The sequence below is a fragment of the Passer montanus genome, unplaced genomic scaffold (assembly GCF_014805655.1).
Source record: "Passer montanus isolate IOZ18808 unplaced genomic scaffold, ASM1480565v1 scaffold82, whole genome shotgun sequence".
In the NCBI taxonomy this organism is placed as follows: Eukaryota; Metazoa; Chordata; class Aves; order Passeriformes; family Passeridae; genus Passer; species Passer montanus.
In genome coordinates, this window is record NW_024373479.1 from 2,495,386 (window position 1) to 2,519,753 (window position 24,368).

General features: G+C 40.9%; 1 protein-coding gene across 1 annotated transcript in view; it reads right to left on the reverse strand.

The window, feature by feature from the left end:
* The window catches only part of MNAT1 (MNAT1 component of CDK activating kinase), a 118,052-nt gene that overhangs the window by 67,537 nt on the left and 26,147 nt on the right, over window positions 1-24,368 (reverse strand). The window contains exons 2-5 of the mRNA XM_039733066.1: window positions 16,373-16,525; window positions 14,700-14,773; window positions 6,142-6,245; window positions 2,000-2,140 (exon numbers count right to left, since the gene is read on the reverse strand). Of these exons, the coding sequence (XP_039589000.1) occupies window positions 2,000-2,140; window positions 6,142-6,245; window positions 14,700-14,773; window positions 16,373-16,525 (472 nt within the window). The remainder of the gene's footprint in view (window positions 1-1,999; window positions 2,141-6,141; window positions 6,246-14,699; window positions 14,774-16,372; window positions 16,526-24,368) is intronic.

Here is a 24,368-nt window from a genome sequence, read left to right on the forward strand (position 1 = left end):
AAACCAATGTCAGATTCCCACTTTCCTCTGCTCTCACAATCCTGCAGAGTCAGTGGTGTTACCACTGGTATCTCTGTAGCCAGAAATTAATCCTTTTTGGTTTAGCACAGAACCAGCAACCATAGATATAAGATTATTTTTAAGTTAATTCTTTACACTGCTGCTGCATATGCTTGGCTTTTCTCAAGTTTTACTGATGATCAGTTTCATTTTCAGTTTTGCAGTGCAGCATTAGAGGGATTTCAGAGACCACAGGAAAGGTTTATTTCTTTAACAACCACTGGTTTTCCAGAGACTTTGTAAGTCATTACACAAACACTTCAGTGCTGGTTTTATAAACTTAGTAATATTACAAAACAAGTTTTGGCTCAACTTTAAGTTGACACTGCCCCTTCAGAAACAGAGACACAACTTGAAACTGTCCAGTTTCCTCCCTCAGGCTTTAAAAATCACCTTTATATTGTTTTTAGAATATTAAGATATATTTTAATAGCAAAATAAATATGCAATCACAGTTAAAACTACTTATTTCAGTCATATTTTAAGGGTTATTTATAGCTATTCTTTCTGCAAGCCACCTGGCGAAGGTTTCCAGTAAAACCAAATGCTGTGTTAAGAAAAAAAAAAATTAAACAAACAACCACACAGCAACCACTGGTCTCTAGTCAGTTAGGAGTGTGTTTTAGATCAGGGTTTTAAAAATTTAGAAACTCAAAATCCATATTCTGAGAAATTAAATTCAAATTCATAGTGGAGTTTTTATTAATTTAAACACTATTCCTAATTGTGTGGACTGTGAAAGCATTTACCTTTAAAGTGAAAATAGATTGCTGGATGTAAAGACAGAGGCTTGACTTTTTTTTTTAAGAATCTTTCTGCTCATCTCTGCTTTTGCCTACAAAAGGAAAACCAGTAATAAGTTGCCAGGAATCCTGGCTTGAAGAAAGACATCTATCTCTTCAGGAGGCCCTGAAACTCCTAAATTTCACTTAGATCCTGTCTCCATGTCAGTGCCTTCTGCCCTGGCTCAAAGAGGAACTCTACTTTTTCAGGAAAAGTAGAAAAGCATCTGTATAATGAATAAGAACAGACTACAAAGCAGGAATTAACACTGTATTAGTGTGAGATGCACTGATATAAGAGAGAAAATATCATTTGGATATGGCAAGAAGCTTTAAACCACGCTGACACAGCTGAACACAAGTACGTATGCATACCTAGCTCTTTTTTCTGATTTCCCTCAAGGTTACACACAGGCTGTGTGTACACAGACTGTCCTCGTGGGTGTTAAACATGTGAATGTCCTGTACATGTTTTTTTCAATACACTCTTGTATTGAAAAAACTGAGATGTGAACCTTGTTTAAGTAACACATTTAGTGAGTTTCTCTATGCCCACACGTGATTGCATTTCAGATGCAGAATCACGATTTCCAGAAGCAGTCTGAGTTTCCCTCTGTTTGTCTATACAAGCTCCTGTCACTTCAAAAGGAACAACTTGTACAGGAGAAGTGGCAGTAAGAGAACACGACACACTCAAGGCAGAAAACTTTTCATTGTAGAAGTTTTTGCATACAAAGGGATTTTGCATACAAATCATTTAGGTGCTCTGACTGAGAAAGGGCTGAGCAGTGCTTGGATAACTCCTGAGGTTCCTGTCCCCTGCTCTCCACCATCTCCACTGCAGAGGTGGCCGAGTCAAGAAGCACCTCCTGATGACCTTTTTGTTTCCACACACCAGACTCTCAGCCACTACTCAGAACTGCTTAACAAGCCAGCAGAGGTAGAGTTGAGCTACAAATCCCAGAAGCAGTCTTCATCCAGCCCCTAGCTTACGTAACACCAGAATGGTTTGCACCATTGAAACAAATAACAGGTGAGAGAATGGAATCACAAAACACGCAGAACAGGGAAATGGGACAGATCTGTTAATTCCACACAGTGATAGAGATGGATGTCAATGCTACTGAGCTTTCAAAGCCTCTGCTTTTGTTACTCACCAGATCATCCAGGAGTGCCTGTTTATTCTTCCTTTTCATCATCTGCTGTAGCTGTTCTTCCTTCTGCATGAAGAGCCGCCTTTGCTCGCTCTCCTGCCGCTCTACCTCCAGAGCCTCCTCCAGCTCCTCCTGCTCCCGCGTCTGAGAGGGAAATCAGAAATCAGCTCACAGCAACCCCACAGCTCCACTGCCCCCCAAGGGACCCTAGGCAGGCCAGGCAAGCGGAAAGCAGCCAAATTCTACCTTTTAAAGAAAAGTTTTAAGGTGATTATGGATGACTATTCCTACCTCCTCATTGTCCAGTGTAAAGTTAAGATTTTTAACTTGCTGCTTGCTGGAGTCAGATCTGACTCCTTAAATGTTAAGAAAGGGGTTTTCCCTACACTTTCACTCCACTGTGAGCCCCTCTTGGTTCCCACACATCCTATAACTCAATGATATAAGTAGGGTGAACAAAAACATAATGCCACAATACTGTTCCTGATCATCCCACTCATCAGCTGTGTCTTCTTTGCAAAGCACAGCGTGCTTACCAGAGGTGCAGAAGAAAAATGAGAAATTACAAATATGTGAATATTAATAGGGAAGCCTATATCTTTAGGCATTTAAGCATTAACTGTGGAAATGTCACATTTTCAGCAAACAAGGAATTTTTCCTACAACCTGGATTGCAGTCATGTGACATGAGATGAAAAGAAAGATTACTAGTACAAAATGACAAGTTTTTCTTACAGATCTATTTCTTGGCAAGTATTTTTTTATGTGCAAACTATTAGGTAATCTGTATTTGAAAATCACAGTGAAAGAATAAAAAAAACCAGAATAGGGTTCAGAGACAGAGGAAAATAAGAGGATTAAACAATTTTATAAAGAAGGTGGATCAAAAGAATGTCAGTTTGGTTGCTAGAAGGTACAAGGAAAAACATACAGGAAACATTTTCCAAATCTTCTCCACCTAACATACTAAAGCAAAGGGGGATGCAGTAAAAATGGCAAGACAATTAAAATTTTATAACTTAAATGATTTATTGATGAAAGGAGTTTTAGCAGAACATCATGGGGGAGGACACTGATCTCTTCTCTGTGGTACCAGTGACAGGACCAAGGGAATGGCCTGAAGTTGTGTCAGGGGAGGTTTAGGGTGGATATCAGGAAAAGGTTCCTCACCCAGAGGGTGTCTGGGCACTGAACAGGCTCCCCAGGGCAGTGGTCACAGCACCAAGCCTGGCAGAGCTCAAGGAGGGCTTGGACAGTGCCCTCAGGCACAGGGTGGGATTCTTGGGGTGGTTCTGTGCAGGGCCAGGAGCTGGACTCAATAATCCTTGTGGGTCCCTTCCAAATCAGCTTCTCCTGTGATTCTGTGACCATTATTGAGGCCAAGACCACAGTAAAGTTTATTCTAATCATAAAGCACAGCTACCTAACAAAAGCCAGAATCTGCAAAAAAAAAAAAAAAAAAAAAAAAAAAAAATCCCTTCACAGACAGATTGAGCCAGTGGGTCCCAGTGAGGCCCAGTTACTCCTGGGAGATCTCATCACCTGCCACCAAGCCAACAGAAGCTGCTTCCATTTTGTAACTGGTGCAGTGACCCTGGTAAAAAGCTGGTCACAAACCAGCAACCACCTGGAATTGGGCTCTCTTTGCATTTAATGAAAGGAAAAAAACAAACAAGAAAATCCCCAAACTTCTAGCTGAGGTTATGTCTGAGATTTAAGGGATTTAGTTAGTTTGGTCAACAGAACAGAAGAGCTCAGGGTCTTTGAGACATTCCAAGGCTCTTCCACATTTATCTCTAAAGACTGCCTGGAATTTGCACTGAAACAGAAGAAAACTTGTAGGGAAGTGCTGACAGACCTAGACTGAAGAAACAGCCCAGAAAAATTATAGTCTGAAATAAGTAAACTGATAAACAAACCTAAACCAGAGCAGACTACAGGAAAATGGAAGAATTATCACGTGTCAGATCAAATTCTTTAAACGGTAAAAGAGAAATGTTCAATAGGCAACAAGGGTTGTGTCCAGACTAAAGATAATCTAAACACAGTCCTAATATGTGATGGGATAGATGATGACAGTGAAGCCTGGAGTCATCTCAAGCCTACGAGTGAAGAACTAAAAAGAAAGTAAATTTTGCCACATCCAGGAAAGGATAATCAGGAAAACATGCACATTCACATCACAGAATCCAGACACAACTATTTCAAGACTGCACAAAGCAGCAAGTGAAGTTAAACATCTAGTGATAAAGTGGGAAGCAACAAGTTACCCTATGACTGGAGAACTGCAAATATTTAAGGGAGAAACACTGGAAAAGCTGTAGTCCACTCAGGGTGCAAGGTTTTATAAATAAAAAGTGTATATAAATATCTATGTATTAAGAAAAACTATTTATAATTACAGGAACACCAAGATCTTCACTTTTTTTTTTTTCTAAACTACAAGAGAAGAACAGTCTTAGAATCAATGTATTTCCAGCAGAGATGGGAAAACAGAGTTCCTTTACAAGAGGCATTAAGATCTCTGCATTCAATTCTGGCCCCTTCTGCTTGCCAAACACAAATCACACTGGAGCAGGCAAAGGGCAACAAAAACAACAAGAGGGACAGAAAACTTCTATATCCCTCAGAAGCAACCTATTACAGTGGACAGAAAAATTTAAGTCAATGACTGGCCATAAGAAGTTTAAGGAAGAAAGTAGGACACCTTTTACCACACATGGAGAAAAGACATTCCAAAATTTGCTAAGAGGAGCTGGAGAGGAAAAGCAACCCTTCAGCTTTTAGGAGGGGGAAATTTATGGGCAAGATCATGCAGTTTTTGTAATAACCACTGTGTCAAGTCTATTATTATGTTTCAATTGTTGAAAAAGAAATTATGAATGTTTCAAATGTTAAAAAAGAAAAAAAAAAGAAAAGATAAATGTTTCCAGCTCTTCAGTGAGTCTGGATTCACACAGGCTTGCCCAGCTTCCAGCAGCCAGCCTCCAGCACAGCAGGACTGTGGAGCACAGCAAACACAAGTCCTGGGGGCTTGAGAGGGTACAGGGCACTACAGAGCTGCTTGACAGCATCCCACAGCCCCTGCACAGGCTGTCAGAGCCACTTCCTTGCAGGGAAGGTGGGCTGCAGGCAGAGCTGTTCTCACTGTGACCCCAGAGGCTGCAGCTCCAGTAAAATAAGACACAGCCAAAGCTTTGGCAGGTCTCCTCAAGCTCTGAAGCAGAGGATATTGCACAGTGTCAGAGACAGGATAACAGATCAGAGATGGACCCCTAGGGAAATTTCCTTGCCTTTAAAAGGAAGAGGTTCAAACAAACATTTTTCAGATTCCAATCTCCTCCTGTGAAATCCTAGAGCTAAAGAAATCACCCAGAGTTTTGCCACAGACTTCAGGGGAGTGAGGATTTCACCCCTACTGATTTGAAAGCAAGTCCTTAGTGCAACTGGATTACAAACACAAGCCCTTGTTATGTCACACTCGGGGCAGACATTTTCCTTCAAGAACTGATAACAATGTGTATTTTTACGCTGAAAAAATATTTAACGGATTAAACTTTTCTTACAGGAATAAATGCATGCAAGTTTATTTTTAAAGAACAAAATGATATGTGAGCCATAATTTAATGAATGAATCTTCAAAGAACCCTGTGTTTTGCATACAGATTATATATACAATATCCCTGATGTTACTGTTATCAGCTCTTGAACAAAAGTTTTAATGTTTGTTTCAACATCTTTCATTTCAAATTTTGCATAAACCAGGCCTGTGTTTTTCCTCAGTTTTACAACCCTCTCCTGGGAGCTTCATAATGTCTGAGTCTGGATTCCTTTTTTCCTTCAGATGAGAAAGGAACGATTGTCCTGGTGTAGGAATGAACTTCATCTCTCCTGGACATTGTCCAACGACACTGCCAGCACACATGCCGTGGTGATGTATTAGACACAGGCTCTGCTGCCTGCCCCTCTCCTCAAGCCCTTCCCAAAATAAAGCAGAACTACATTTCAACTATCAACCTCAATACTTAAATACAAAGAACTCTGCATAGTGCTTTCAGCTTTGATTTGTTTTCAGAAAGTACTTCACAAATCCTTTAATTCTTTAAAAAAAGAATAAAAATTGTAGGGGAGAGAAGTTAACTAACCAGTTTTAACTTATTCTTCTGAATGACTTCTTTGTTATCCTTTTGATACAGCTCCATTTTCTTTTTGGTGTTCTCCAAGTCCACATTATTGGTCAAGTTAAATACTGCATAAATATTGTAAAGACAGAAAGCAAAAGTATTAGGTCAGCATGCATGACTATGACAAAGAAACACTATTCTTATGCTCTCTATCCCTTCTAGCCAAATATAAACACTGCAGTAACAGAACTTATTTAAACATGCCATATAAAGACAGAGACAATCTGCTAAGTCACTGCACTTCAACAAAAGCCAGCAGAGTTTCTGTAGGTCTACACATCTGTAGGAGATTAAAATTTGAATCTTGCATCCCATTTTGTGACACTGCAATGATACACATGAATAATCATCATACTGTTCATAAAACACTGAACTTTTCAAGTAGCAGTTAGAGCTAAGAACATGGTGATTCCTATAAAATCAAATTAGACCAAACACAGGCTTATGAACACAAGGTTGGAGATTAAATCATTCCATTTCCCATGGAATATCTAGTGCACAAAGACTACAGTGACTGAATTCTCAGGTACAAAAAAAAAAAATCACATTGCCTGATAACTTAAAAGGCACCAATGTACAATTACCTTTATTATGAGGAATCTGCAGATGCTTGCAGATTAATAGGTCAGCTGACATTCTTTTGATGTCTGTCAATGGTGACAGACTATATCTCATGTAATTATGAGCAAGCAGGGTCGGCCAGCAAGCTCCATAGTTTAGCACAACATTCCCAATTATCTACACACGGCACAGACAATATCTCAAGAAATTGAACAGTTTCTATAATCAACAGCTTGAAAGATGTAGATGGCTTGGATGATTTGTAATTTGATACAATGCCTGAGCCCTTCACCTCTAGGTCACTGGTTCACTTGAGGGTCAAGTGAATTCCAACTGAACACCGCTGTTATCACTGGGAAGTCGCTTGGTGATCCCCATCCTGAGTGGATGCTGGGCTCATGCCCATGGCCTTAGAGCTACTGAGCAGTGCCAGCACAGAGCACTCCAAGCCTCCAAGAGCTCTGTCACATGCCTACAAGAGCAGCAGAGAATTGGCTCTGCCATTGATAAATCCTTCACAAGAAGCAACCGCGCAGTGACCGTGCTGCATCACGCCCTAAAGGGAAGGAGGGTCTTGTGCAAACACCAGCATGGCACCTGGGAGGTTTTGGTTCAATTCTCTCTTCCCAGGCTTTTAGGAAACCAGGGCCAAGCTAAGCCTGGGCACAGGCACCACTGCCAAGTCATTTGTACCAGTGAGGCTGCTAGAGGAACAGAAGGAAGCAGCGTGAGGTCTGATGTTACTCATCAGGTTAACACACATCTCAGTTTGGAGAGCATCATTCCCTTCTTTCATCCTCCCCACAGGTAACATGGCAGAAAAGAGCACTTAGGAGGGTTCTAGGCAAACCAAACCAAAAGTAGTCCAGGCTGGCAAACCAGGTGAGAACAGTGAAGGAAACATTAAGAAATCAATGCCAGGAGCAAATGGAGGTAAGAAGAAACAGGAAGATCCAAAATGGTGAAGCTGTGGGATGCAGCTCAGTTCTACCTGCCCAGCTCACTGCTGCCAAGGGAGGCATTCCTGCTGTCATGCCCCTCTCCCCAAGCACAGGCCTCACTCTTTCCCCTGCTCTGATTCCAGAACTCCCTCAGATACTCTGCAGTGTCAACAGAAATCCTCCAGTAACCTGAACTGGCTCAACACAGGGGTCAGGCAAGTGCCAGAGAGGGTACCAGGGAAGTAATAAAAGGGTACAGATGGCAATAGGAATATTCTCTTATCCAGGAGTACCAAACCACCAAGTCATCCTACTCTTATTAAAAATACTCAATTTCCTCAAACTGCAACAAAAAAGGGCTCAGCAAGATACAGTTCAAGAACTTCCTAACCTTAAAAAAAAAAGCTGTATTTATTTTTCCCATTTTCCAAATAATAAGCAGTATCAAGAGGAATAACATTTCAACTCAGTCTGGCTCCTGAACCAGCTGAACTCTTCCAGCCCCACCCCAGCATCCTCAGTTCAGTGGGAAGATTTAAGATGGCTGAGTTTGTGCTTTAAGAATTTTGGTATCAACACCTGAGTTGAATTTTCACACTTTGCTACTGTTCCTGGGCAGACCACTGGGCCTCTGTACTGGAGGTCTGCCACTGGCAAGAACCAGAAAAAAGGGAATAAAGGTTCCTTCTCCTACACACCACCTGCTGTACCTCCATGCTACAGCTTCAGGCAGCACTTCTCCCTGTGGTCTTGATCTCATCCCAGCTGGAACCTCTGGGCACTGCCATAACCCAAACAAGCCACTCAAAGTTCAGCTCCTTGGTTTTTGGAAGCAAGCTACCCACCCCAAATGTTTTGGAGTTATTTTCCTCTCCAAAAGGCATAACATTTTCCTATTTCATATTGTGACAACCACACACTTCTTGGTTGCAGCAACCTCTCCTTAGCAAAACATTATTTTAGTCTAAATCTTTAGTATTTTAAGGGTGATCTGACATCCAAATTTCCAGCCTACAGTTGCCCACTGACAAGAAGTTTTAATATTTGAGTATTAGGGCAGAGAAGAAGTATCATGTGAAAATGCTGGCACACAATCAGCCCAGGGCTCTGCAGTGACAGCAGCTGCATGGGAATGTCAGCACTTCCTACAACTTCAATCCACACAGCAGCTCTCTAAACTCTTCAGTGACGACACAAGAAAGAAATAGCACATGAGCCATGCTGTGCTAGCAGGATGCCCAGATGCCACCTTCAGGTGCATGAGGAGATGCCAAATTGCCTCCAGGCTCCTGAACATCATGACTATTTCTTTAAAAATAAATCCAGCCATAAGCTGATGATCTATGTTTTGCAGGTATTGCTGCTTGAAACCTTCAGGGTTTGTTTTTTTGCTTCTTTCTCAGTTATCTTTAACAAGTTCAACTGGTCACAATTTGGTCTGTAAAACAAGAAGCTTAAGATTTAAAACTCATATTGGGGAAAAGCAAGCATGTTTTAAACATTTGCAGATGACTACCTTTATTGAGAACTGCTTACAAAAATGGGTGTGTTTTGGTACTTCACAGGAAGTCACATTTCTATCTAAAAAATCTATTTCTGCATCAATGTTTGGGAAATTTTCACCCTAAAAGCCCATTGCTCTGCTCAAGGTGGAAGTGTTTATCCCCCCCTCGTTTTCCTGCTGTGGCTGGAACCAAACCACAGTCACAACCTTCTCAGCAGTCAGATCTGCTCACACCATGCTGACTCTGCTCTGTCCATCCTACCCTGCTTTGTTACTCAAGGATATTGTAGGACACCAGCAATCAGAAATTCTAACTTCCAGCCCCCTCAAAGCCAGAGGAAATTTGTCCCAGAGAATACTGATCTATAGACATTATGAGGAACATTGTCCTGATCCTAAGCACCTCCTCCTCAACACTGACCTGTCCACATTTCAAGAGTGGAAACACTTAAGACATTTTGTTGCATGAGTGGAAACAGGGTAAGAGAGTGCAAAAAAGTGTAAAAAAAAAAAAAAAAAACAATGGAAAGTGTAACAGTGTAACCTGGATCTGCCTACATCAATTTCAGTGTCAACAGCTGCCCTTTAGCACATGAAAACAGCATCTTCCCTCCTACAATAAACACCTACCAGCAAAACAAGCTGCTCCTTGACACTGCACAGTTAGCAGTGGCCAGCCAGCCAGCCAAAACATCTTTCAACATATTTTCTAATACATTTTTCATGAGCTTCAAACGTCTTTTCATCAATATTTATAGAATACAAATTCTTGCCATTGTATCCTCACAATAGAGCTGACAAGTCTGTTTTGCAAGGGGCACTAGGGCACAAAAAATAATTAAGATATTATTTCCCTCTCTTGTCCCTTGTCCCCTCCACAAGTTACTTGGCATTTAAAACCCAACAACTACAAACCCAAAGAACACAGTTGCTAACACTCAACATACAAACTTTAACATAGCTAGGACTATGAAGCACTTTTTCTATTTGGCCTACTTTGAGTTTTGCCAGAAATGTATTTTAAATATACTTCATAACTTTAAAAAATAATAGAACTAGAAGAATTAGAAAGAGTTAAAAATCCCAACTCATATGCTACACCTACCCTGAAAAAATATTGGTGTAGATCTGAATATGAGTGGCAAAGCAGATGGCTGGTTTGAAAAGGTTTCAAAGAGAAGACAGACTTATTTTTGTCCATGTTGAAATATAGCATAAGCCGATATAAGAGGCCTGAAGCCCTTCAGGGAAAAGAAACAGAAGCTGTTTTGTATGCAACAATTATTTATCTACTTATCCATCTCACATTGGTTGGTTTATAAAATGACTTGCCTTGAGACATCTGTTAAGTATAACAGGAAGACTATTGTGTTTTTGTGAAACATTTCATTCTATTTAGGTGAAACTCCCAAGTTCTGAAATTCAGCCTCTACAGGGACTTTCTCTGTTTTTCAAAACAACAGCATTCATTATACAATTCTATAACAAATGGAAAAATATTTTCCTAGTTATAAAAAAAGAAAATAAGACAAAAATTTTAATTAAATAGCACAATAATTTGTCCAGAGACTTGGCAGTATGAATGAATATCACTGCACTGCAGGACTAAGTTCCTCAAAATCTCCCTGTTCTAGACTAAGACTGAAAATTATTAGCATTAGTTCATTATAAACAATATTCCTCCCATCCTACTACAAACAATTCCTAAATTATCATCTTCCTAAAAGCCCAGACTGGGAATGGCAGAGTGCTACAGAGGGAGACACAACCCCATCCTCAGCCTGCCTGGGATGTCCCAGGCTACTGTGGCCACTTCCCTTGGTGCTTTTGATGCCTGATCCCTGTACTTTTAAAAGGGGTAGGAGTGCAGCGAGGGGGAGAAAAGATGGAAAAGAATTTAACAGGTCTCTTCTAACCAACATTTCTGGGATTATAACAACGTAATATCAGAAACAAAAGAAAACCCACAGTTGAGACAGAGAACTCTAGTTAGGTATCAATTATTATTTCTGTTTATCCTCAGTGGTCTTTTATTGAGTCAATAACTTTTCCAGAAGAACTGTAAACAGCAGTGAATGACTCCAGAGAAGTCTAGTTAAGAATCAATGATTATTTCTGTTTATCCTCAGTGGTCTTTATTGAGTCAATAACTTTTCCAGAAGAACTGTAAACAGCAGTGAATGACTGAAATCACCCAGCCCCACCACTCTAAGAAAGACCATTTTGGCTGGAACAGTGTGATGATGTGAACTGAAACAGATCTTTGATAAAGCTGCCCAATTTCCAGTTGGGTTATTGCCTCTGTCAGGACCAGCAACACCATCCTCGAGAACACACACACAGAGGGGGAAAAAACCAAACCACAAAACAATAAACAGCACAACCCACAAGTGATCACAGATAGCAAAACCCTTTCTATCCAAGGATCACTTGTCAGATAAGTGTTGTGAGAGGCAGCCAGTATTGCACGAGGTCCTGGAGGATCAGGGAGATACAGGAATACACAAATAACAGCAGCCTCCTCTGAGCCCAATGCTTTTTAAAAAGCAGCAATTACCCATAACAATGTGCTGTGGTAATGCCTGGGGGCTTCACCAAGGTACCAGGAGAAGGTGCCAGGCACAAGCTGGGAGGCTCCTGCTCCAAGAGCTTTCACACAGGGCTTGGAAAAATGGCCAGAGAGATACTCTGGGATACAAAAAATACTTGGGGGAAGAAGAAAACTTTGTAGAAAGAGCAAGCGAAATTCACATTGTGGCCACAGGATGCAACTTGTAGCAACACTCAAAGGTTTAACCAGGCCCCTCTCATCAAATGGGCACCGTCCGGACTCACTGAGATACATATTGTCCACACCTTTCCCAAAGGCAGGTTTCAACCCTTTCACTTCATTTTTATTCCTAGTGCTAATGACAACAAACTGTGCTTACAATGCTCTCAAATTGTCCAACCGATTTTTCTTCTGGGGAAAACTCACTTTAAAATGTGGTTTTTATTTAAAGCCTTGTTTAACACATTTTAGCCCAAAGCATTATTCAGTGGCTACACTCTAAACCACTTCAAAAACCTGGTTTTTATAATAGAAATCTTAAAAGCTGACTACTCTAATGTTTGTTTGACCTTCCCACACACACACACACAGCTTCTGCACCATCGAACTCTTCTATTTCAATAGAAAAAGTCTGTAGGTATAAAACAGCTGATATGAAGGGGGGAAATGTATTTCAAGAGAGGCCAGCAATTGCTGTGAATCATTCCATTGCTAGTTTTGGAGCTGACCCACCTGGAATATTTGGAAAACCTATCAGAATCAGGGTCACGTGAAATACACCTATACAGGATGTTTACATTATATCTGTGCTAAGCAACTACTTCATTTAAGCCCCTACAACAACTCCAGAAAAAAAACCTTCCTGCAAAGAGGGGGAAAAACAAGGTGAAGCTGCACTTTGACCCTCTCACAGAAAAACTGAAAGTTTGGGGCATGGGGAGAGGGGAAACCTTCCCAACCACCAGCAGCTACTGCAAGTCTGCTGAATGTTGGCTCCACAAGGCAAAGCTGCCCTGCAGATCCTTTCTTTTCTATCTTGCAGCCCAGTTTTCCACATGAGCAAGCCAGCAGGGAATTCAGAGACACACAAAAATGAAATAACTCCTCTCAGCAGTAAAGTGTGAAATTATACAGAGTCAATGACTTTTAACACACTGTTCAGTCACACCATTCACAACATGCACTGGAAAATGTCACATCAGACAACTGCCAGGTGGGGAATTCTGCCCAGGACCACAGCAGGGATGGGCTTGGGGACAAATGTGCAATGGGCTTTGTCACCAGGGAGAGCAAACAGAGCTTGAACTCTTGCCTCAAGTGGTGTTATTGAATCTAACCTGTCCTTTGGGATCTGTCTGGAGTTGGGATATCATAAATGAACTCGCCGACAGTGAAAATTCAGAATCTTCTAACTGCACCCCTTCCTTCCTCTCATCATCCTGACTGCCACATGAATGAACAAGGATGCAGTTGGACTTCCAATGCCCCTTATTTTAGGTGTTGCTCTCAGATAACTAGCTCCAATTCCTAAAAACTCTATCAAGCTTCTTCACTATGCATTTGGAGGGCCAAAACAATTATTGGCCAAATCACTTTTTTTCATAAGGTTACCAAGACCAGCCAGGTTGCTGCTGCTTCTAAAATCTAGTTCCTAGTACAGGGTTTGGAATCATTTGTGCAGGATTTTGCAATGTAACCACCTAATCCCAAGAGCTGTAAAATCTTAACATCCTGCACAAATTCATGAGGCTCACACAATTTCAGGCACATCCTCAACTCCCTTGTTACAGATGTTGAAAAGTCCTGCAACAGCAGTTAAGTGAGAAATTGTATTCAATGCTGCATGAAAAAAAGCATTTTTGCTTCCCGTGAGCACACAGATTCTTCCAGGATCCTCTGGCCATTCTTTCTGCCCATTCCCTCCTTCCCCCATACCATTCCAAAAAATATACAAACAAAGCTACACCCACATCATCTCCTCCAGATATCTGGACCATGTGAGTGTGACTGGTGTTTCCCAGCCACACGATTTGGCTTCCCAGACTCAGCCTCCTGATGCCAACAAAAACATGATACATTGCTCACAGCACTAAGTGTATTGGATACATTTCTACAAAACACCACAGTGCAAAAAGGAGCAAGGGCTCCTTTGAGAAAAATGAAGGAAAAGTGTCATCTCCATGGTTTCCTTCAAATCGCATTCATTGCCCCTCCTGCATGCTCTAAGTCACCTCTTCTTCCTCCAGGTCAAAAAAAAGAAAAGCCTCAGAAGCTCATAAAAACCAAGAACAAGCCATTTAGGAGTCACTCCTTTGAACACATCCTTGTTTTTCTAAGCAAAACCCATCACTCCACCATAAATCACAAGTCACCCTAACTAAGAAGAAAATAAACTCTGTTGATAACATTGTCCCTTCCCCAAAGGGCAAAGTTCTGCTTCAGCTAATCCAAAGAGAAAGAAATCAACGTCTGTTCCTAAACCTTCTCCTTCTGCACAGCAACATAAAATGCTACCACAGTGGTATGTAAGGTCATCAGCTTCAAAGCAGCTTCAACTACTGTACTTGCAGAAGCAAAAATGATGAAAGACACCATATGGCTTCTGTCATGGTAGATAAAGCTAATGGAGGGATATAATGAAAATTTCAATTTCTCCTTTCTTTGTTTAATCTTTGCCAGTGCAGCATTGACAGTCCCCTGCAAGCCTTTCTTTTCCAGCTTGCTTCCTCTTTGGATTGTGTTTTTTTCTCTGGCAGATAAAATGTTTTACTTAACAACGGCCTACAGTTCAGCAAATATGATTTAATCCAGAAAAAAAAAGTAATTAGATAAAAATCTGATACTGTGATAAATCATATTACAGAAACTGAACTTAGACATTCTCATAGGCAGCTGAGTCAGAAGATAAAAGCCTATGGTCTCATAAGCACAGCACATCAAAAATGCAAGCATTAACACTTACCAATTTCTTCTATTTCTTCCAAGAAATCATTATATTCATCTAGAGTGGGAAAGTCTTCCTCTCTTTTATTGTATCTTTGAGAGAAGAGAAAAAAAAACACAGTAAGATGCAATTTCCATTCAACAAGGCTTTTGCTGCAAGCTGATTAAGCACTGATCTAGTTTTATCTCCTGTGTGCTTTGTGACTCCCAAACTGACCAGAATCTTTAACGGGAGACAGAAGTGCCTGCTCCAAAGGAAAGGAGGCAGCCTGGAAGAAATCTGTGCTATCTTTGCCTATTGTTTGCCAATTCCTTTTCCAGGGTTACAGGTAAACATGAGCACAGAGGCCAAGACACAGTAACTCCCAGCCAGCCTCTTAACAAAGGCAGAGACAACAGCAACACCCACAGAAAAAAGCTTTTCTAGAACAATCAGAAAAGAGAGCTTGGCTTTGTGCCAACAACAGAAAGCATATGTCAGCAGCAACTGAAAATGCTACACAATTCTCTCATTTCACATCAATAGACCATTCCAGCACTCATATTCACCTCTTCAGAGCTGGAGAAAGTAAAAAGATGAAGGGACAACTGGCTTAGAACATGGACAGCTTTTGAAAGTCAAGACAGGCAGACTTTCTTCCCAAGAAAATATAAAGCTGAGACTCTGTCTGATCTGTGGAGCATGACACCCAGGAATATAAAAATCCCAAGAAGTGAGGCCACATTCCAATTTGGGGGCATTTTTTCTTCCTCCTAAAAACTCATCTGGCAAACCCAAGTGGGCCAAGTATTCTCCAACATTTTCTAGCTAAACTTTATTCCAAGTTTAGTTCACTTATTCCAGTTTGACTTCTGTTAACTTCAGTAGACTTGAAAATCCAACATCAAAATTACTACTGCTTTCCATGCTTGGTATTCAGTGGCACAGTTTCCCCAGCAGAATTTCTCAGCACCGTCATACGATTCATTCACTATTGTACCAAGTTTTAGATAAAGGCTGACAAGCTTATAATTTACCTGTAAGTTCACTTAGGCACACAGAGCTCTCTCTGGGTTGTTAGATTTATCAGATTTTCTTCTATTAAAACACCAAAACTGGCTCCCATTTTTTCCTTACAAAATGCTGCTTACTGGCCACAAGGAGCAAGATGCAATCTCAGACCTAATTTATCTCAATTTCAAGAGCTTTCAAATCTGCATGACAGACTGGTAACACCAGGCTTGTAAGGAACCATTTCCACTAACAATTGCTGTGTGAAGCAAAAAACAATGTGAACTCTCTTTTTCCCATTTTGATTTTGAAGGGAACTGGCCTTCAACTCTCAGAACAGGTCCCCAGGGAACTAAACAATCAAGGTCCTGTTTCTTGCTCTACTGCCATGTTCACCCCCTCAATATCTAAATCATCTCCATTTTGGAGCCAAGTCTTTGCCAAAGAAGGCCACATAGAAACACTCAACATTTTCTAATGCTAAGCAGGAATCCCTCAAGGCTAAATTGAGAATTCAGCTCTCAATTGTTGCACAAAATCAGATTCTCTGAAATCCCTCCGTCATAAATGGAGTCAAGTTTTATGGTTTGCCACTTTAAAAAAGAGAAAAATCTCTTCTGTTCTAGTGAACAAGTCAATTTTTAAAAATTTTGATGCACGAAATACATCCACTTTCTGTTATTTTAAATGGTGACACTCACATTTTCAGCACTTTCTTCCGGATTTCCACTTCCTTGTCGACAGCAGGATCCTCAAAGAGCTGCACCCTGAAGTTGCTCTTCCTCAGGGGGGTGTCACACTCGTGGCAGTTCCCAGCCCCTCTCACAAACAGCAGCTCCACACAACTCTCACATCTGTGGGAGAAAGGAAGGGGTGCAAGGGACACAGATGTTAAACAGAATAGAAAGAAAGGACTGTGCCCCCTTTTTGCTGTTTGCACAGTACATCTGCCCTGATTTCATCCTTTCTGCAGCCCCCACCAGAGGCAGGAGGCCAGGGCTCTCCAGCCCGCCTGAGCAGAACAGGCTCAGCAGCACAAACACATGGATTCTCCCTGCCCAAACATCTCCAGCTCTTTGCTGGGACCAAGCATCAATCCCAACAAAATGACGGGGTCTGGATCAAGGGGAAGCTGTTATTGACACCAGCAAACCCATTTCACATGGACCAGACTGCAAGATCCTTATTTACTCCAAACACCACCTCACTGCACAAAAAGAACCCTGTTTGTTTTCTTGATGCTGCAGTGCAAGGAGAACTCAATCCAAGCATGGACACAAATCTTGCCTGTAGACTTCCAAGCATCTGCCAGTTCTGTCACAGAGGAACTGCTACAATAAACTTGAATTAAACTCCAGCCCAGCAAAGCTAAAAGAATCAAAACCATTTCAGTCAGCAACCAGCTTTATGCAGCTCTCCTGTGCCTTCTGGTAATACTTTTTAAATTGCATATAAAATAAACTTTACACAGAGGCTGCACAGAAATAAACCAAAAATACCTTTCTGGTTTTATTTCTTTTGTCCTAATGAAGACTTCAGATTTTAACAAGATACTTGCTGACCAGTCAGTTGGCATTTAGTAAAGGAAGAACACGTAACAAGAAAGCTGATTTTAAGAAAAAAAGTACTTGGGTAGTAATAATGTGCAAATTTCTAGCGGAGAACAACACCTGCTGCAGTCATTTCCTACTGCTGGGGAGGCAAAGGGGAGCCTATTTATAGCTTTGCTACACTGAAGCCAAAACAGTTTTACATTAAAGGCTAAGCCATGTTTTACCTTCACAAACCCAGCACAAAAGCCAAACAAGCTAAGAGAAACAACACTGACATGGTTGAGAAAGATCTAAACAAAACTTTCGCACCGCTGACCTATCTCCAACTAAACTGGTTCCAGTCCTTACAGAGGCAGAGATGAGGAGAGCCAACCAGTTTTACCCAGCTTCTGTTTTCAAGATTAGAAAGTGCAAAACAAACACAATTGTATCTCACAATTAAAAAAAAAAAAGGTAATTTTTTTGTTGTTGCTAACACATGGAAAACTACAGTTTCAGCCTGTATCTTGCACAGCAGCTGCCAATGTTAAAGAGCAAACCTTGAATTTACTTGGGCATTTTCCTGCTCCAGAATTCCTTTAGTTAGAAAATAAAGTATATTTATAAATACAAATTATCTGGGTAGGGAACAATTAAACTTCATTAGCACATTAAGCCTGAAATTTAGAAGCTGCTGGGACACAAACTCAATAAAATAATGAGAAATTAATATAATGTACATAATGAAAACAATTTATGTCCCCACTACAGAAGGAGCAAGAGTAAATGCAAGAGAGGAGGCAAGGCAGGGAAAGGATTTCTCCTTCCTCCCCCAACCTGTCTGTGCATGCAGGAGCCCAGCATAAGGACAGCTTCAGTCTCTATTCTGGCAGCTCCTGCTGTTTGTGTCTCTCTCAACACAGCAGCCAAAGCACAGAAAAGTCCCTGCCTGCTTTTTCCTAAGTTATAGAATAGGGAGCAAAGCTACAGAACTCAGCAGGTGGATCCAAGTGCAGGTGTTTGTATTGTTTTTTTATCACAGTATTGCCTAAGGACCAACAGAACAGGGCTCCATGTGCAGGACATTATTCACAGACAGTAGCACCTGAAACTACTTCACTCCCCCCTTCCCTAAATCAAAGACACTTCAAGTTTGCACAGGACTTGACTATGGAAAAAAATCCCTCCTTGGAAAAGCACTTCATACAAGTGCTTCAATGCCTTCCCCAAGTGAAAGCACTGTTTCTAAGGCTGCAAAATAGCTTTCCATACATAAAAAGATGAGTCAACACCTCACTATGGGAATCCCACATCAGGTGATTGCATTCTCACTCACTCATGCACATCCACCCTTATATTTATTTGGAGATAATTCCTTCTGAATTCAAAGGGGGCTGTATGGGACAAGTCAAGGGCAGAGCTGGACTCAGTCCATATCCTGCCTCCTCTCCCATCTCCGGACAGATTTAATACACACAGATCCCAAACTTCCTTCCAAACACATCTGTCATCCTTCCCCCACAAACAGCAGCCACTCTGCCACCAATGGCAATGCTGGGTCACACATTTCCATCTGATTTTTGAGGAAGGGAAGAAAGCCATTTGCCCAAATCTGCCTCAAGGAATTCTTTTGGGTTTTGTACGGACCACTAATGTCAGAGCATGTGTCATCACAAAGGCACTTTGTTATAAAGGTGGATTTAATGAATTCTTTCACATCTTGAAATAAAGATTCCAAAATGTGACTTGAAAAAAAATTCTCTTGCACTGTAAAATTTAAAAACACATTTTTTTCCACTTGGATTATTTAGTTAGCTATTTACCAAATGCATGTAGCAATTTCTGTGACTTCACCAAAGGCACCCAACTCATTCAACTGCACAGAGGGACACCCCAACACCACAGCTGGCATTAGAGAGCTCTTCATGGCACACAAACCACATCATTTCAGGAGATCCATTTCTTTCCAAGTCCAACTCTTCCCCACTGGCCTTACTGTAAGGACAGTTGACTGTGGAAGCAGGACACCATCCTGTACTCCTTTCACTGGCCAACACTTTATATGTAGCTTTCTCCAAATAAGCAAAGCTTAACTCCAAATGAGTTAAGCAGGTACTTGAGTTTGAGTTTTGAGTTAAGCAGGTTCAAATCAGGGTCAAAACAGATGGCCCTGTGCTTTCTTAAATTAGGAGGAGCAAAGCACCAAAGTACCTGCTTAACTCACCTTCAAATCAGGGTCAAAACAGATGGCCCTGTGCTTTCTTAAATTAGGAGCCTTAAATAGGCAATTTTTCATTTGCATGTGTATTATGTATGCAGATATGTTACATATATAAACTAATGATGACAAATATTTGTATTTTAAAAATCACATCCATATATTTGTTCAATTCTGAGTTTGTCTGAAGACAACAGCTTCATACGAAATCTAAACAAACGGTGTGATGATGCTGCTTCTCTTCACACCAAGGCTGCACAGCCTCTGCAATCTGTGTTCCACTTCACACACTCACTAAAACATTTCCTTTTGGATTTGAGTTTGTATCTTGAGAACATGTGATCAGGATGAAGATATGAATAGAAAACGCCCAAGGACTTACACATGGACATGTAACAGGGACAACTATCAGCAATGCCAACCAGGAACAAGAAAGTCTCCTGGTCTTTGACACCAATAAATATTAGAATGCTTATTTTCATTTCATGGACACTGGTTTTATCTGTTGTTCTTCTCTTTAATCCCCATGAAATATTGAACAAAAGGCACAGTCTCTGAGCAGTCTAGAACACCACATTTTTGGGGGAAGCAAACAATAAAGCATCTACATGGTTTGGCACCACCAATGCACAAACAGCACTAAATGTGTTCAAGGACTTCAGGATCACTAAAAATGCTTTTGGTACATTGCAGAAAACAAGCAGAGGTTCCTCCCCAGAAAGCTGTTAAGATATTTATCAACTAAATTACACTGACTGGGAACTGAGTGTTTGTTTTGGACAGAGTGTCTTCAAAGGGTACAGGATTTGTGCCCAGTCCTGCATTCCTCACACATGCACACATTCACCTCATGCAGGGATGATGGCAGACAAGGAATCAGCCCTCTGGGACACTGAAGGATCAAAAAGGCTCACAACATTAGCATAGCTTGATGGTGCTGCTCACTTTTTTTAGCTTGGCTGGCAAGGGAGCAAACAAAACACATTAAAGGAACAGCTATTTTCACAAGCACGAACACAAGATATTCTCTCAAAATTTTAGATTCTGCTGAGCATTACAAAAATTTGCAGAACTTTAGATATGCAGCCATTAATCATTTCAGTAAAAAAAAAACCTTTATGCCTTTTATTGTTGACTAGGAGTATTACAGAATGAGTTACTACTCTTCTTTACAAAGCCTATTTTTAGTAGATAGACTCATTAAACAGTATCAAATACTTTGAATTTCTAAGCCCCTCTTTCTTCAGCTTTTATAACCAAGGTGTTTCTGTTATTTAAAGTAACAAAACAATGATCCTCTCTACTATGAAAGAAACAGTTTTGATTAAAAAATAATAATACAGTCTTCAATACATAGCCAAGACTTGAACCACAAACAGGAGGAGTGGAAACAATCAGCAAAAATTTTGTGTTTTCACTTGTTCCTCACTTTCGATGTCAGAGGGAAATTTAGTTATAGAAGTGGAATGACTTGATTTATGGAAAGGGAATATTAAAAAACACAAAATACACACATGAAAAAGCTTACAGAATGACATCTAGTTTTTTAAATCAAAGATGCTTCTAGAAACATTCCTGGGCTTCTTGCTTAGCTTGGATTAGACAATTTGATATTCTCAAGCAGAGATTCTTGAACTGAGACAAGAACAGCCCAGTCTGGGGAGAGCAGCTGTCAAACCTGTTTATTTCACAACTTTCAGTATATTTAACAAGTCACAGTGGTTTTTGCTACGTAGCCAAGAGCTCATCAATGACTTGCAGCTGGCCACTGCAGCTTTATTTTCTGGGCTGATGGACCCATAGACACAGGCTCTTCTGGGAGTCTGCAGCAACCATGACCTCTGTGATCCTAAAGAGTCAAAAGAACCCAGCTAAAGCCATTTTTCCCCATGTTACAGGATAGGGAGTAAAAGCAGAAGAAAGAGAAGTGTGACTCCAGTGACATCAAGCACTTCTGAAAGCCTCAGAATAAAGGAGCTTAAGAGATCAGGAGGGAGTTAGGGATAAAAATCAGTCTTTTCCTTTTCACACCTCAGCTTCAGCAATCCATAAATCCTCATTCAAGTACTTGCAGTAGCTGCTGCCTATGTTTTTTGGGCCATCTCTTCCCTGATTCCCAAATACAAGAGGGAGCTGGGAGAAGGAAGAATCCTGTCCAGATTCTGGTAAGATTTATCAGTGGGGATTGTGCTGTCCTTACCTTGTGAGGAGACAACTTCAGAATGCTCTCAAAACCTTTTTAGGCCAAAAACCCACACAATGGCTCTTGTCTACAACTAGTAAATAAACAGGTCTCACAGGGAGCCCATGTGCCATGCAGAGCCTACAGCTCATCGTGGCAACAGCACACAGCTTTCAGGCAGAACCACAACTCTATCAGACTCACGTGGGAAGCTCAATTCAGATGAGAATTTTGGGGTTTTAAACACTGCTGATAAGCTATCCAGAGTCATCTGCAGCTCCCTTCTCCTCAGCCCTGTCACACACATTGTGACACAAAATCTCTGAGATTGCTTTGCTAACATTTCTTTTTTTTTCAAAGGTATCAGGACTCCAGAGAGCTGATCTGAACTCCCTCCTTCAAGCAACAAAGCAAAAGCAAAAAGAGACTCTGGTGCTCTGCCTATATCTGTGTTATGTCAATTCTCAGCATCATCTGCCAAGCTTCTGAGAGCACAATCCTCCTTCTAGACTGTTTATATCTTTTGGGAAAAGGATGCACGCACACCACTTCTGTTTCATTTTTGTTTTGTCAGACAAGTTCTGCTCCATATTGCAGAAAAGAGGAGGTTAAATGAGCCCAGACATCTCAAAAATTTAGGAGACATCCAGGCACAGTTAACCCTATTTTCCAAACTCCCATGTACATACTCTGCTCTACAGACCAGTTCCTCTCAGCTGCAGCAGAAATAAAGCAGACCAGGTAGTGGCTGAACAACAGCCTTGACTGACTGGTATTTCAAAAGGGAAAAAAAAAAGACATACTGAGTCAATTAATAATAAACATTTCCACCACCCATTGTGTTTCAACATCTCTACTACAAAACCATTTCAAGGGGCTTGGACCTGACAAGAGAATTTGCAGCAAGCTAAAACTTAAATCACTTTTATCCAGTACAGATGAGCCTTTTTTCCCTAGGGAAAAAAAAAATAGAGAAGCTTTTATGTTATTAACTTTAGATAGTATAGAAAAAATATTTCTATGGGAATTTAAATAAAAGTGGTTCTTTCTGACACAGTGCTGCCTAGTCAATTAAGGACACAATCACAAAAACGTGTCTTACAGCACCATTCTGCCAGTTTGGTCAAACAACAGGCCAGTACTTGACAGGCCAATTCTTGACACTTCAAGAGCAGCTGTGTGGCATTGAGAAATAAGTGCTTTCACAATGACTAGGCACACCAAAACCGACCCAGAATTTAGTCAGTGTACCAGAACAACTACTCCAAATCCATTATGGTCTACTGGGCAAACACATGCACTAAAACAATAATTCAACTGTGTCAATAACCTTTGCTATTATGCTTTATTCTCCTTCAGTGAGAACTTTGCAAGTTTTCTGAGTTCTCAGCAAATATCAAATTAAATAGTTTATCAGGATCAACAGCCCACAGCACACCTGAACTGAAGTCACAATTATGAAATCTCCCAAGTCTGCCCAAATTGCCAAAACTGCACTTTTTTGACACAATCCAGCTCAACATCACCCACTGTCTCACAAGTGTCTCACTTGTCATTAACACGTGTGAGATCTCACACCAGACTCCACATGAGATATGTTGCTCCTTTCTCCCTCCACATCCATTTCCTACTTCAAGAGAAAGCCCTGCACCATGGTGTGGCTGAGCTGCCCCCAGAGCTGGCAGCTCTCACTGTACCAAGTGCTCTGAGTGCTCACTTACTCCATCACACCACGCACCTACATGAGCAGAAATGGGAAAAAAACTAAAACATAGACAACAAAAAATAAACACTTGGGGGTCCCAAAATAGTCACAAGAAATCTTTTACTTGAAATCTTTTACTGAAACAAGAAGGTAGAAATCCCTCCTGTATTTTCAACACATTTTAACAGTGCAACAACAGCATGTGGGAACAAGACAAGGAAATGTGGCTTTACGGTAAAAGGGGAAAAACATGAAAAGGTATTTGTGGCATGATGGGATATCCTGACCACATTGCTGAGGGCTTGTCACGAGACACTCCCATATTTCATGTCTAATCTCAGAGTAAGAAGATAAAATTGATAAGACACATCTGTCAGAGAGCCAGGCATATGACCAAGGTCTTCCAAAATACAACAGTGTTTTGGGGTCTCAATGGGAAACATGCAAGGCTTTGAAAGTCTCTCAAAAATCAAAATCTTGACCCATCTTTCACAAAGATACTGTTGAGTGATCTACAAATGTTGGCTCATCTCTCCTGGGTATTGGGAGGAACCAAGCCAAATTCCTGCCAAGAGCAGAGACTTGTTTGATTTGAAGCATGAAAAGTACACAGTCCAGTTTCCTCTAGCTATTCAAATATAGAGACAGTGTGGGTGGATGTACACACAATTAAAAACAACTGAAAAAACAGCCTGGTGGAGCAATAACTGCATCACCCATATCCTGGATAGCTCTGAAACCCCTATCAGTGCTCAGAACACACAGTGTAACAAAGTGATGTCCTCCCTACCACGAAATGTGCTTGGTTTGAAGTGCCTGAAAGAACAAGTTGCCATGACCAAGTGGGAGCTCCTGCATAAATCTTGGTTTATGATACAATAAAATCAAGTGTTTCTTTTTATTTAATTACAAATGAATGGCCAAACTCAAAGGTTAACACATCATCTGCCATGCTGATAAGCACCAGAAATCCCAACAACCCTGAGTTTATATACTCAGCTTGGGAACAGCAGACGTGTATCCCTACAAGTTAAGTCAGCACCAAGGCAAGAGAAGCTGC